Below are 15541 nucleotides of genomic sequence, written 5' to 3'. Positions count from 1 at the left end.
GAGAGGATTTGGAGACGGTCTCAGGACTATTAATTGGTCCATGACCCATCGATGTCTCTCTAATTCTCTCTTCCAGTCCCTTTCCACCTCTTCCTCCTCCAACCGCTACAGTATATTGCACCCAATTAAAAACTGTTAATTACCCTGGGGGTAGTGAGCTCACTGATGGTGCCGGACCTTCCTCTGATGTTCTGGTTCTGTAGGTCATGCCCACATGGGCAGGAAGAGGCAGAATTAAGAGTCACTTCCATGTCTTTTTAGTCCAGAGTCTGTGCCTTTCTGCGGACCATCCTCCACATGTCAGGGGGTTGTTGAGGACATTGCTGAGAACCTCCCCACACAGAACCGGCTCAGAATCATCCTGATTGTCAGAACAAAGTGTTAAGTCACTCAATTGTTCCCGACTCTATGCGATCCCATGGATTGTTTCCTCTGTCCCAGAAATTCTCCAGGCAAGAATACTGGATAGGTTGCCATTCTCTTCTCCAGGGGATCTTCCCAACCCAGAGACAGAACCCAGGTCTGCTGCCTTGCAGGCAGACTCTTTACAGTCAGCCACCAGGGAAGCCCAATCAGAGCAAAGCTAAGTTTAAACTCACATCTTCTAACCTCCCGAGCACATATCTTGTAAAACCTCCTTTTATGATCATTGTTTGATTCATTTGAAATTTCTTATCAAATTAAAGGGGCATATTTTCCTCTTTAAATTTAAGTATCAGTAAAAAGCAAGAATATCAGAATTTCACAAAGTAGGAAATAATGTGTGTACATGAATGATGAAAGCAAAATATTTAATCTCATGCCTAAAAAGGGAAGGATGTTGCATCAACATCTTTTACTGTAGGGAGGAACGAGTTTTCTGGGGGTTGCCCTGCAGAGGTAAAGTAATGTGAACATTGTTCAATAAAACAGAAATATGTTTTAGGGGCTAGGATGTGTTCAGGGATGTAGTTGATATCAATGGTTAGGATGTCAAAGCAATAATAGTTGTGATCTCTGTGCCTGCAAAAGGTTCACAGCCTGGTTAGAGGGAGATGAGACTCATTGGTGAGGGATATAAGATGAATCGCTCTTATCAGAGTGTGGATTGTTGATGCAGAAGAAATGGAGGGAGTTGCTGAAAGTGTGCTGCGTCTAGGTGTGGCTTCACACGCAGTGTGGGTCCTGGGTCCAGGAAGCCTTTGGGTTACATTAGCTGAGAGTGTGAAGGAGTCATCAAGAAACTGCTTAGCAAGAATGTGAGGGTATGAAAGGCAGAGTTTGGGGAAATAATAACTTGCACAGCCACTCTAGTGCTGAACTCAGCCCATGGCCCACACAGAATCTCAAGTCAGAACCCTGAGAGTCCTCAAGATCCCCTGAGGACCCCACTTCCCACTTCCCGTCTCCCCTCCCCCACCAATCACCAAGTCCTGCATATCCTGCCTTCTTAAGATGTTTTGGATTTTACTCTCTATTCATTCACTATCCTGTACAGTCTCTCATATGTTTCAGCTGGGTCCCTAAGATGCTTTCCTAACTGATCTTCCTGGAGCTTTATGTTGTTAACCTCAAATACACCCTTTAAAAATGTAGCTAGAATAATCTAAATTGCACATGATCACTTCCAGCTTGGCGTTTCCTGTTGCCTCCTGGGGACTCAGAACCTACTTCTGAGCAGAACACTCAGCCATCTGGCTGCTCCCTCCTTCTCCAGCTTCAGCCCCAGAATGTCACCTGGTCGAGTCCCTCACTATCTGTCTGTTGGTCAAGCTGTTTCATGTGTCCGTGCCTTTGCTCAAGTTATTCATTCTGCCTGGAATGCATCCCATGTTTTTCACCTGATTAACTCTAACACCTTTACCAGGCTCAGGGCAGAAGCTGTTCCCTCCCAGGACACTCTCAGAACCTGCAAATTGGTATACTGCCTATGCTTTATATCCCTTATTTCTGTATTTGCACTTAGCCATGATTTTTTGTTGAATTATCTTTTCTATATTCTAAGCTTCTCAAACAATAGGTTACGTGTTGTATTCATCCTGTTTATCTAGCACTGAACTCTGGCACTCAGAATGTATTAGTTATACTGTGGAAATAACACCAGGTACATGAACTAAAGATGGACTCAAACAGAGAAATTCTGAGCTTAATGTTGTTGTTCAGTTGCTAAGTCATGTCCAACTCTTTGTGACCCTACGAACTGCAGCATGCCAGGCTTCCTTGTCTTTCCCTATCTCCTGGAGTTTGCTCAAAGTAATGTCCATTGAATCAGTGATGCCATCCAACCATCTCATCCTCTGTCATCCCCTTCTCCTCTTGCTCTCAGTCTTTCCCAGCATCAGGGTCTTTTCCATTGAGTCAGTTCTTTGCATCAGGTGGCCAAAGTATTGGAGCTTCAACTTCAGCATCAGTCTTTCCAATGAATATTCAGAGTCGATTTTCTTTAGGATGGACTGGTTGGATCTCCTTGCAGTCCAAGGGACTCCCAAGAGTCTTCTCCAACACCACAGTTCAAAAGCATCAATTCTTCATCACTCAGCCTTCTTTATGGTCCAACTCTCACATGCCTACATGACTACCAGAGAAACCATAGCTTTGACTATATGGACCTTTGTTGGCAAAGTGATGTCTCTGCTTTTTAATACACTGTCTAGGTTTGTCATAGCTTTTCTTCCAAGGAGCAAGCGTCTTTTAATTTCATGGCTGCAGTCATGGTCCACTGTGATTTTGGAGCCCAGGAAAAGAAAGTCTGTCACTGTTTCCACTTTTTCCCCTTCTGTTTGTCAAGAAGTGATGGGACTGGATGCCATGATCTTAGTTTTTTGAATGTTGAGTTTTAAGCCAGCTTTTTCACTCTCCTCTTTCACCTCATCAAGAGGCTCTTTAGTTCCTCTTCGCTTTAAACTTTGCTTTGAGTTCAATGTGGCATCAAAATAAAGACAGAGACAGAAAGAGGGAGGGAGGGAGAGAGGGAACTATTTCAGTATTACTCCACTGAGAAGATGAACATGATTTAGAAGAGCTAGGAGCATGGTGATCTGTAAGGCAATGGCATGAAGGAATCCCTTTTAATTCTCTAATTCTTGATTGATGGTAGGGGCCTTGTCTTAATCATCTGTGAAATCCAGTGCTGAGCAGGGTCTGGCATTGGGTAGCTAAATTAAAATGAATTTCTTCCCTCATTTCTACCTAGTATATCTGTAGCTAGCTAGCTAGACTTCAGAAAGTTATGATCTTGTATTTGGAGAACCTTAATTTGTAACAGTTTAGGAAAGCCATTTGTAAGATCCTTCAGGCATTGCTCACTGTCCATCAGTCTTCAAATTAAGGTAGCTTTGGTATGTGGGCTTGTGGAGTGCTTTTCCCTAGGACATGGAGGCTACTAATGGGCACACAGCTCCAGCAGGACTAAGATCTTGATGGATGAGGGCTGGCTGGTAGTAATTATTTCTTCTCTAAGAATCCCTGGGGGAGCTGCCCACACACAGGTACCTCTCTAGCTCAGAAGCTGTCAAATATTGGGTCCTACTTCCAGTATCTTTGCAAGTAGCCAAGAGAAATCTGTCTTTACCTTCTTACGAGGCAATGCTGTTCACTGCATCGCAGCCCCCGAACTTGTTAAGGGGCCAGTACACTCTTTCTGGCCCCAGAAATGTGCAAGGTAGCAGCAGGTAGGGTGTTTTATATCCTTTTTAAGGTGGTAGTCTAAAAACGATGCTCTCAGCTTATTCATACAATTCAGCCAGGTACCAGTATATGCTGGTATTAATGCTATTTTAAAAATCTGTTGTAATCTGTAATTACAGTGTATTACTTAACCAATTCTTCATAAATATTGCTGGTTTTATGACCACACATTCATGTTATGATGTTTGATTGCCCTCACAGACTCTTCCTATTTTCTTGCTAAAAGTGGACTGCCCCACACAGAGGAACTGTTTTCTTTACAGTTTTGCTATTGCCCTTCTCCCCTGACTCACCCTATTTCCTTTCTTCACCTTCATCATCACAGCCCAGAGATGAGTATGAATTGTAAAAGTGTCATGCTCACATCGGCCCCCTTGGTTTGGCGTCTTAGTTAAATTTCTTTCTCTGTGTACATTTTTCATGCTCCTTCTCTTTCTGTCATTAATTGTCCTATTCATGGCAAGACCTCTTCTTCTGTCAACCCTAGGGTTAGGAAGGGAGAAGGAAATGGCAACCCACTCCAGTATTCTTACCTGGAAAATCCTGTGGACAGAGGAGCCTGGTGGGCTGCTGTCCATAGGGTTGCACGGAGTCAGACACGACTGAAGCGACTTAGCATGCATGCATGCGTTGGAGAAGGAAATGGCAACTTGCTCCAGTATTCTTGACTGGAAAATCCCAGGGACAAGGGAGCCCGGTGGGCTGCTGTCTCTGGGATCTCACAGAGTCGGACACGACTGACGCAACTTAGCAGCAGCAGCAACAGGGTGAGGAAATCCTTGTTCAAAGCACGTGTCTCAATGTCAAGATTTCATCAGCTGCTCTCCTACTTCTGTTTTGCTTCCCCAGTCCAACATGATGAATTAGACTTGACCAAAGCAGAGAATTCAGGAAGAGGTTAGAAGAAAAATGTCCTCTCTTGCTTAGCCCTCAACCCCACCACGGCCTTACAGTTTACTTTAGAATCTTTCTATGGGGAGGAAAAAACGAAATCAAACCCGTTTGTCTCTTTAAATGACAGAGTCTCAAACTCAACAGGGAGGCCTGGAGTGCTGCAGTTCACAGGGTCACAAAGAATCAGACAGGACTTAGCAATTGAACAGGAAATTTTATATTTATCCTGTTTCAGTTCATCAAATTTTAGGAGCTAAGATCTGATCTCATTCCTGAAAAGTGTACAGACAAAACAGAGCAGAGTAGGCGTGCAAAACCGGCTAAAACAACCCAGATAAGAGAACTTGTGAATATTGAGAAATGCTTGGTGTTTTGGGTAAAAGTACTTTTATTTTCATAGGTTGGTGAAAAAAAGACTAGTTTAAAAAGAAAACATAGAAAAACGTGAACACTTCTCCTTTTAGCAGACAAATTTATTGTGTATGTTTCAAGTGTTTGTTTATTTTATCAAGCATCATGGGAATTTCTCACATTTGGCCTGTGCTATGCTGTGCTCAGTAGGGTTCAACTCTTTGAGACCCCATGGACTGTAGCTTGCCAGACTCCTCTGTTTATGGAATTTTCCTGGCAAGAATACTGGAGTGGCTTGCCATTTCCTACTCCAGGGGATCGTCCCAACTCAGGGATTGAACCTGCGCCTCTTGCATCTCCTGCATTGGCAAGATTCTTTAGCCCCGAGCCACCTGGGAAGCCCTCATATTTGCCTACCACTTTATAGATTTTTAAGTATTTTTACATTAGTCATTTCACTTGGTAATGAATCATCTCTTCAAATTAAATAAGCATAGTTCTACTTTTTGCACTTGTGTGACCTATATTGATATTTTGAAAAATATTGAACCTTTTTTTTTTCTATTTGGTTTTCAGAATCCTGAGTTCATCCTGAGAAGACAGTCTTAAAGCAAGAGAAGAAAAAGAAGTGGTTGGATCTCTGGGAGATTTCTTCCTGGACTGCTGTGAGTGCCTGGGACTTGGCAATCGTCTGTCACTTGAAAGAACCGGAGAACTTCAAGTATGTTTTCTGGAGTGGTCTAGGGACACACCCGGCCGGACACAGAGTCTCCCGTGGTGGTTCCGCCCTCAGGGGCAGCCATGGCCGCCTCCAGGGCAGCCTCGCGGGCCCCTCGGGACATCGCCAACGTGATGCAGAGGCTGCAAGGTAAAAAAACGCTTCGAGGGTTTTTTGTTTTATTTTATTAGAGGCTCTAAATTTGCAATACTGACTTATCTCAGATTCTTTCCAAATCTGCTTGCCTTTTTATTCAGTTTTATGAAACTACAGCAAGGGGATAACAATGATGGCTTTTATCCTAATGTTTTCAAACTAGTATCCACGCTATTTTAAGATGCTGTCTTCTTTAAGTAGAAAAAAAGACAAAGCTCCTGTTTTGGTTTTGTGTCTGGGTGAGCGTGACCTTAATGGCTCTTAATCCAGTGTCCATATGGGAATTCCGAGTTATAGGCAACCTATCCTTCAATAAGAGATGAAGACGCAGCGGCATGACAAGGCCCTGATAAGGATATCATGACAGTGGTGAGCAGATAACTGTGTGCCGTAGTCAAGTGGTTCCCTTATCCCAGGGAGAAAGCTCTTAGATATTTAGAAAGTCTGTCAGTAAAAAGAGACAAAGAGATCCAGAGGGGTCGTGTGATGAGATGAGGTCAGTGACTAGTAGCCTGGATGGACTGGAACCATGTCCCTTACCTGTGTTCTTCTCCGACAGCGAACTGTTTTATAGAAGAGAGTTAGCAGTGAAATGTTATGGAAGCTGATAGATGAATTTCTAATTCTGAATTTTCTTTAATACGTGTATTCCTGGAATCATAAAAAAAATCATGGACGCATATATAAAAATATTGCTTCTTTGTCACAGTCATCTCTTCTCTCAGGCTTCTTCACGTGGCTATTTTCAGGATATAAAAATATCCATACTTAGCACGGTTTTGCTCTAATCTTTGTCAAGGGAGCTTGAACATAATGCAGTAGCTTGGCTTTTAGGTTTCCTAGTGTCTCCAGCCAGTGAGCATGTGGCTTGGCACCATAGCCATCACATTAAGTGGGAAAGCCCGACTTTCCTTGCTTATAATGCATTTAATGTGCATTGTGGTTATTTCCAGTTGGGCACTTTTGACTTTCAAATACAGACTGAACTACTACATCTGGGTGTTCATGACCTGGTACACGCTTCCAGTTATAGAAAATCAGGTGATCAGTGGAGCTGAATGTTGTTCTTGCCTGAACAGAGATGGGCAATCTGACTGAAGCAGTCAGATGCAGTTGTGTGGCCCCCACCCGCATTTGTCTGCCTGGGCTGATTTGTGCTGCGTCAGTGCAGGTGGTACTTGTTTCACATTGATTATTGAAAAATCCCACTTGTCCTGCTGGAAAGAACCTGGGTGGATGAAGGACTGATCATTGCTTAGTATGTGCAGAAACCTCCTCCACAGGCTGAAAAAAACCTCCAATTGGGTCTGTCCAGTGCCAAGGATCTGCAGTTTAAGTTGTGTATCTTTTCTTGGGCGGATGGGACACTGAACTTGGAGTTCCAGTCCACTGTCTATGTCTGCCTGTGTGCAAAGGACTGAACCATTTTGTGCCTCAGTAACCTCAGCTTCAAAATGATGGATTGATAAGCAAAAGTGTGAGGAAGATAATTAGGTAATAAAGCAGATTATCCTTTGAGTGATTAAATGTGAAATTTCTCTGGATAAGATACATACTGACAACAGTGGAAAGTTGTAGACAGTAAATTTCAAAACACTTAATTCAGAATTAGATCATGGTCCTATGAACATGCTTCTCTTTATACTTTGGTTTGAATGAAAGTTCTTTTATTAAGGTAGTGGTTGGGGATGAGAGGAGAGAAAAATACATGCCTCAGTGTTTTATTTTATTTACTTTTTGTAGTACAGCAATAAGAATGAACTTAGAGGGCATTATGCTAAGTGAAATAAATCACACAGAGAAAGACAAATGCTATAGGATATTACTTACATGTGGGATCTAAAAAAACTACAACAGACTATGAATATAACAAAAAAGAAGCAGACTCATAGATACAGAGAGCAAACTAGTGGTTACCAGTGGGGAGAAGGCAGAGGGGAGGGGCAGTATAGGGCCAGGAGAGTAAAAGGTACAAACTTATGTATAAAATAAGTAATCTACAAGGATGTATTGTAGCCCACCCGGAAATTAGCCAGTGTTTTATGATAGCTATCGATGGAGTCGACAGTTGGCTGCCACGGGGGTCAGGGGCATGGCAGCAGTGGTCTTGGGAGGCGTGGCGTGTTGGCATAAGTCCTCTTGAAGGAGATCACCATTAGCCCTACCATAGAGTCTGCAGGGATTTCCCTGGTAGCTCAGATGGTAAAGCATCTGCCTGCAATGCAGGAGACCTGGGTTCGATCCCTGGGTCAGGAAGATCCCCTGGAAAACGAAATGGCAACCCACTCCAGTATTCTTGCCTGGAGAATTGCATGGGCAGAGGAGCCTGGTAGGCTACAGTCCATGGGATCTCAAAGAGTCGGACAAGATTGAGCGACTTCACTTCAGAGTCTGCAGACTGCAGAACTGGACTGCCTCAGGCCAAACTACAGGGAGAGAGCACAGCCCCACCCAGCAGCAGAAAATTGGATTTACAGAGCATGGCCCTGCCCACCTGAGCAAGACCCAGTTTTCCCCATAGCCAGTCCCTCCCATCAGGAAGATGTAGTATCACCTTTAAAAATTGTGAGTCACTATATTATGTACATATAATATATAATATTGTATAGTGACTGTGCTTCAGTAAAAATATTTAATTAAGGTAATGTTAGGGGTGAGAGGAGAGAGAAGGGTACTGATGCCTCAGTGTTTTGTTTGTTCTTGTGGGTGGGGACCTAAGTGGTTTTTTTTGAGAGGTGAGTGAAGTATGGGAAAGTCCTGGAGCCCCACCCTCACCCCACCTTAGGCCTGTGATGATAAATGTCCTAATTCACATCTGAGTTTAGGGAACCCCACTTGCAAAAGGTGGACTGTTTTTACCTTGCTTAGCTCTCTCAAGATTGTTGTCAAGCTCAGTGAGATAACAGACAAAAAGTGCTTTTAAAACTGCGAACTCTGTCACATGACAAACTGTCCCATTAGTCACGGAAGAAAATTGGATGAGAAGATGTGAGCCTAGCGGTTTGTCACACATTGGGCTCATCATGCAAATTTGGGGAGGAATGTTAACTTTTTAATATATTCTATACTGTATAAAGCTAGTCATTTTATTACATAATGGACTGTACTTGCTGTATAATTTTTTTTCTTTGTAGTATAAGAGTTATAACATGTCTTAAGGGTACCTGACACATTTAGCACAGTAAATCTTACAATTCAGGAGAGAAAATTCCTTTGCACTAGGTATCATTAACTGTTAGCATCAAGTGCTTCATAAAATAGGTGAATTGGCGACAGGGAAATGTAAGGTCTGCTCAGCTACAAGATGCTACCCATCGAACCTGCATTAGCGGAAGCCAAACGGCAGAGGTGGAAGGAAAGTTGATCAGGAGGACTTCTCTGCTAACCTACGGATCTCCTGGGTTAATTCTGCTGATTCAGCCAGGGAGGTTTCCTCCTCAGCTTAGCTCTCACTTTTTCCTACTGTTGCTCTGAGCCCAGAGAAGAGTCAGCCTCCTCTGATGGAGGAGACCTGTCTTCTGCCAAGGGTATTGAGTAACTGTTCTTGCCTGTTAGAATCTCCAAACCAATGACCAAGATCCTAATACACGAGGGGCCGCCATTATTGCCCAGATAATTAAGACAAATGAGTGAAATTTCTTTGAGAAAAAGTAAATTTCTATTGGGCTTCTCTGGTGTCTCAGATGGTAAAGCATCTGCCTGCAATGTGGGAGGCCCTGGTTCAATCCCTGGGTTAGGAAGATCCCCCGGAGAAGAGAATGGCTACCCACTTCAATATTCTTGCCTGGAGAATCCCATGGGCAGAAGAGCCTGGCGGGCTGCAGTTCATGGGATTGCAAAGAGTGCGACACGACTCTTTTATTATATACTCTTTTATTTCTATTAACTTAAATAGAATCAGAGTTACTATTAATATTTTCAAAGTTCAGTTCCATAAGAACATTCTTCTAGAATCCTCATTACTTTGCCTGGATAGATAATCCACATAACTAAGCGTTTTTTTTCCCCCCCTTCTCGGATTTTATTGTCATATCAGCTCCATAAATAACGAATAAAAAGTATGGAGATTTGAATAATGACACCTTGGCTTTTCTCTCTTACTTATTTAGTTTACATTTATAATTGTTGTCTGTTTTTTTTGTCTTAGTATTTGTTTCCAGTGCTAGGAAATTAAAGCGCATGCACAGATTGTGACATAATAATTTATGATCCTACTGTAGCAGTTCAATATTTCACCTTTGCCAATATTTGTGCTTGTTTGGGCTTAATGTTTTAGGCTGGGATCCTGAATTATGGATAAGCAGACAGACTGCAATGCAGAGTTTCATTTGCTGTTAAGAAAAATGAATGTTTATGTAACTTTCATCAATTTAAATATAAGCATTTTAATATTTAAATAAAAGAAAATAGTAGACACTGGCATAGTATAGGGCATTAAATTTTAATTGCGCATAATATGTACATACATTTTCTGCTCTTAAAAGACTTACTGTGTTGTTTAGTTGCTAAGTCATGTCTGACTCTTTGCAATCCCATGGACTATGGCATGCCAGGTTCCTCTGTCCATGGGATTTCCCAGGCAAGAATACTGGAGTGGGTTGCCATTTAGTTCTCCAGGGGATCTTCCTGACCCAGGGATTGAACCCATGTCTCCTGCATTGGCAGGAGGATTCTTTACCACTGAACCTCCCGGGAAGCCTAAAGGCTGACCAAGGGAATCTGTTTAACAGGTGGCTCATGGAGTCACTTTAGTTTGTGGTGGTGGGTTAGTTGCTAAGTCATTTCTGACTCTTGTGACTGCATAGATTGTAGCCTGCCAGACTCCTCTGTCCATTGGATTCTCCAGGCAAGAATACTGGAGTTTTTTGCCATTTCCTTCTCCAGAGGATCTTCCCAATGCAGGAATCAAACCCGGGTCTCCTGCATTGCAGGCAGATTCTTTACCGACTGAGCTACAAGGGAAGCCCGATCTTCCCAACTCAGGGATTGAACCTGCGTCTCTTACATCTCTTGCATTGGCAGGTGGGTTCTTTACCACTAGTGCCACCTGGGAAGCTACTTTAGTTTATAATCACATCTGAAAAAGTAAATGTTGAACTGTTCAGATCATAAATTTCTTTAAGAGAGTGACAAGAGGTTAAGGCTTTTGTCATTTTCTCTAGGGCTTCTGCATAATGTTTGCTTTAAAAGGGTTTGTTGACTGACTTTTATCAATTACATTGTTTTCATTTGAAGATCATCTAGAAAGATTTTTATATAAAGTATCAGTGTTGATTATTTCAAGGCAGGATAGCATTCATGCAACTTGGAAGAGCAAGAGGTAAATGCCAGAGAAGACCAGATGGGCATGCTAGAGTGTCACACGGAGATCAATTAAAAAGAAGGATTCTTGATTGTAAGGTTAAACTTTGATTTTTTTTGGCTATGCTGGGTCTTTTTTGTCACGAGGGCTTTTCTCTAGTTTTGGAGCGTGGGTACTGCTCTCTTGTTGCAGAGCATGGGGTTCTCATCGCAGTGGCTTCTCTTGTAGAGCACGGGCTCTAGGGTGCGAGGGTTTCAGTAGCTGCTGCCCGCGGACTCAGTCGTTGCACTTCCTGGGGTCTGGAACACAAGCTCGATGGTTGTGGTGCACAGGCTTATTAGGTGCTCCACGAAATGTGGGATCTTTCCAGACCAGAGATCAAACCTCAAACCCATGTCTCCTGCATTGGCAGGTGGACTCCACCGCTGAGCCACAGGGAAGACCCTAAGCTTTGATTTTTAAACATTGTGAATAAATTCAAAGAGAAACAAATAAGAAAGGGAGTAAACACATACTCTTGGAGATGTAGCTCTGAAATTCACTAACTGTTCAAAAAACATAATCATGACCTTCCCCTAAAATTGTTTTTAGGAGCAATGTTAAACTTTTTTGGCTACATATAGTATTTCCTACAGATACTGTTTTTGTTCATTTTACTGTTAAAAATAAAAGACCTCAGACTTAAAAAAAGAAGATGACTGAAAAGTAGAATAACTGATTTTCTTTTGACAACATTAAACATTGGGTAGAGTGTAAAAGTTTGTCATCTTGTAACGATTCTGATTTTTTATAGTGCCTTGAAGATTAAGTTTTATACTTTGTTACTCTGACTTAATGACTCTTCTTATTAAAGTACAAAGTAGTGTCAAAGATCCATTTATCACATCTAGGTTGAACTTCTCCTTTTAATCTTTTTCTTCCTATAATGGATATTATATGGTAGCATCTCAAATTTAAATATAACACAAAACTTGTCACAAAACAGGGATATATCGGAACATATTAGTTCAATAACTATTTGATGAATGAATAGATAAATCATGATCTCTAAATTAAAGAACTGAAAATGAAATTAGTCAAAACATATGTTAAAACAAAGGAAGAAACCATTTAAATTGGATCCTACTTTATTTGCCTCCTTTTAAAAAATCTTTTTTCTGAGTTTTAATCAGAATTGGGTTTTGACCATAAAATCATTTTAAGGACACATGTCCAGCCTGAGTGGGTGACTATATTGACTCCTCAGATACGTACATGGTTTTTGTAACTATAGTGCTTTAAACACATTTCTCCTTCCTAAAGGTATATTACACCCTCCTATTACTTTTAAATGTATCAAAGTGTTTACATTTGTATAATGCCCTGTCCTGAAAGCCTTTCCTTTTGCAGAGCCTTTTTATCCACTATGTATTATGGTGAAAGTGCCTGGGGCCTTCAGGATTTTTAAAGGCTTGTAAAAATATTGACTCTCAAATAGAAAAAGTAAACTGCTAAGTCAAAATTAGCAAGGATTTCAGTTCAGTTCAGTTCAGTCGCTGTCGTGTCCGACTCTTTGCAACTCATCGCAGCATGCCAGGCCTCCCTGTCCATCACCAACTCCCAGAGTTCACCTAAACTCATGTGCATCAAGTCAGTGATACCATCCAGCCATCTCATCCTCTGTCATCCCCTTCTCCTGCCCCCAATCCCTCCCAGCATCAGGGTCTTTTCCAATGAGTCAACTCTTCGTATGAGATGGCCAAAGTATTGGAGTTCCAGCCTCAGCATCAGTCCTTCCAATGAACACGCAGGACTGATCTCCTTTAGAATGGACTGGTTGGATTTCCTTGCAGTCCAAGGGACTCGCAACACAGTCTTCTCCAACACCACAGTTCAAAAGCATCAATTCTTCAACGCTCAGCTTTCTTCACAGTCCAACTCTCACATCCATACATGACCACTGGAAATGCTAAAATTATGTGAACTAGTCAAATGTAAATCCAGCCAATTCAAACATTATTTATGTATAAAGTGTATTTGACATGGGGTATGGGTGCACTTTCTTGCTATTGATACAGTGTGTGGCAGGCCTTTAAACATAAGGGTTTCTAAGGCTTACCAATAAAACATAAAATATTCCTACACTTTGCCTCCAAATTAATTCTCGTTAACATACTACTAATTTCGTTACATTCATGATGAAATTCTTCCTAGACTCTTGGTCTCCCTATCAAATCCCAACTTCTTGGCTTGGCATCCTATTCTAATTCCATCTTAACTGTCTGGCATTTGTCCCCTCTGAATCCCTACCTGGCCCCAGATGTCTGTCAGATGACACTAGCAGTGCTCTCAAGATGTATGATTTTTCTGTCTCCAGCTGGGACAGCGTTGGAAAAGACTACACTGAAAACTCCACTTATCTTCAAGGCCCAATCTAAATACAGTGTCCGCAATGAAGACCTTACTGCCAATACAATCGGAAACTCTCTCCCCTCTTTCTAAATACCTTGTTGCACTCTTATGTCCATTGTTGGTACTCCTTTGCATTATGGCACGTGTCGTGTCTAATCCACCCACTCAGAGGATAAATACCTTGAAGGCAGAAATTAGGTCAAATTCCTGCCAGTGCCCGATACGTTGATTAGCACAGAGCACTTCATAATATGGATGCTTTGTAAGTATTGTTTGAGAGCATATAATACGAATACTTAACATCATACTGATTTTCAGTAGTGGAAGCAGGGCGACCTGGAGGGTCAACTCTCGTAAGTCAGAAGAGATAAGAATGGTTTCGCCTAGATATTAAACAGTGGATAGAGAAGTGGTGAAAATCTAGATATAGTTTGAAAGTAAAGCAGAAAGATTTTGCTGATGGATTGGAGGTAGTCTGTGAGAGAGAAGAGTGCAGGGTAGCCCCTTTGTTTTTCATTTGGAAATGAGGAAAGGCATAAGACTGTTGGGAAGAAGGCTGAGAAAGAACATCAAGAAAGTCACATGTAGTGTCTAATCCACGCACTCAGAGGACAAACCACCTTGAAGGCAGAAATTAGGTCAAATTCATGCCAGTGAATCAATCTAAAATAAAACATTTTAGATGGCTGGTGGACATTCAGGACATTAATTGAGTGTTGATGACTGTAGAGATCAAGAGTGAAGACACAGCTGGGAAAAAAACATTTGGAAATCATAGACACCCATAGGTTTTAAAGCTGTGAGATGGGCTGATACCACCCAGGGAGCAAGAACAGATAGAAAAGAGGTTAGAGAAATAGAACATCCAGCATTGGGGGTTGAGGAAAGCCCCACATATGAGACGGAGAGCTGCAGCCTATGTGATCAGAAGAAAGAAGACAGAAGCCTAAAGGAGAGAGTTCAAGGAGGGAGTGATCAACCGTGTTCTCACCATTAAAGTTCTTAGCATGTGCAGGATTCATTGTTTATAGAATATAAAAAGATTGTGTGTTTTTTATACATAAATATCGAGCCCGAGGTGGTGCAAGGACATATGCATACAGTTTCAAAATCTGTTCTGGAAGAATAAGAGAATGGTCCTGTGTGTTGCCCATAGTTGCTGCTGCTGCTGCTGCTAAGTTGCTTCAGTCGTGTCTGACTCTGTGCGACCCTATAAACGGCAGCCCACCAGGCTCTGCCGTCCCTGGGATTGTCCAGGCAAGAACACTGGAGTGGGTTGCCATTTCCTTCTCCAGTGCATGAAAGTGAAAAGTGAAAGTGAAGTCAGGATACGAGCAATTCCTTAAGTATTAAGGAAATCTAATTCTGTATTGATGTTGAGCCCAATTAAAATTGCATCCTAAGGATAAAATAGCTCTCACTCAGACTCTAGTCAGCTCTCCATCCTCGTGGAGTTGGCGGCCCTGCTGTAAACTGAAGGATTGTCCTCGTGAGAATGGTGCACCCACTGATGCCGTTTTGGATGCCTGTGTGTGACTCTCATGTCTCAGCACGCCTCCTCCACTCCTAATCTCCACTTGCCTCCCTTGGCATTATCTGTCTAGATTCCTTCCACATAACAAAACTAATAGCATTCCCCTCATGTTTTGGAGAAAGTCTTTATGGATTTGGTGTCATCTCTTTTCATTGCTTTGGTCATGGTTGAGTTAGCTCCTCTAGGACTTAGTGAAAATATGATTTTAGGGGTGTTTGCATTATTTGAAACACTGTTATGGTTCTGGGATTTTCCACCAAGACTGAGGTGGTAGGTTGTTGTTATTTAGTTGCTAAGTCTTGCCGTCTTGCCCCACTTCCCCAAGGCAAAGGCAAAGAGAACTTGCATAGCTGTTTCATTCAATAGTGGTCTGTTGTTGTTATTTGATCACTAAGTCATGTCTAACTCTGCGACTCCGTGGACTGTAGCTCACCAGGCTCCTCTGTCCATGGGATTTTCCAGGCAAGAATACTGGAGTGGGTTGCCATTTCCTTCTCGAGGGGATCTTCCTGACTCAGGGATTGAACCC

The 15541-nt window shown here is 42.1% G+C and overlaps 1 protein-coding gene across 1 annotated transcript in view; it reads left to right on the top strand.

Moving 5' to 3' along the window:
* SYNE1 (spectrin repeat containing nuclear envelope protein 1) overlaps positions 1–15541 on the top strand; it is a 501407-nt gene that overhangs the window by 4995 nt on the left and 480871 nt on the right. Inside the window, 1 exon segment of the mRNA XM_070376885.1 lies at positions 5488–5779. Within this exon segment, the coding sequence (XP_070232986.1) occupies positions 5713–5779 (67 nt within the window). The 5' untranslated portion in view covers positions 5488–5712.

Source organism: Bos mutus, chromosome 9, assembly GCF_027580195.1.
Source record: "Bos mutus isolate GX-2022 chromosome 9, NWIPB_WYAK_1.1, whole genome shotgun sequence".
In the NCBI taxonomy this organism is placed as follows: Eukaryota; Metazoa; Chordata; class Mammalia; order Artiodactyla; family Bovidae; genus Bos; species Bos mutus.
The sequence above is the reverse complement of the archived record's forward strand: the minus strand, read 5'-3'. Positions and strand labels throughout refer to the sequence as shown.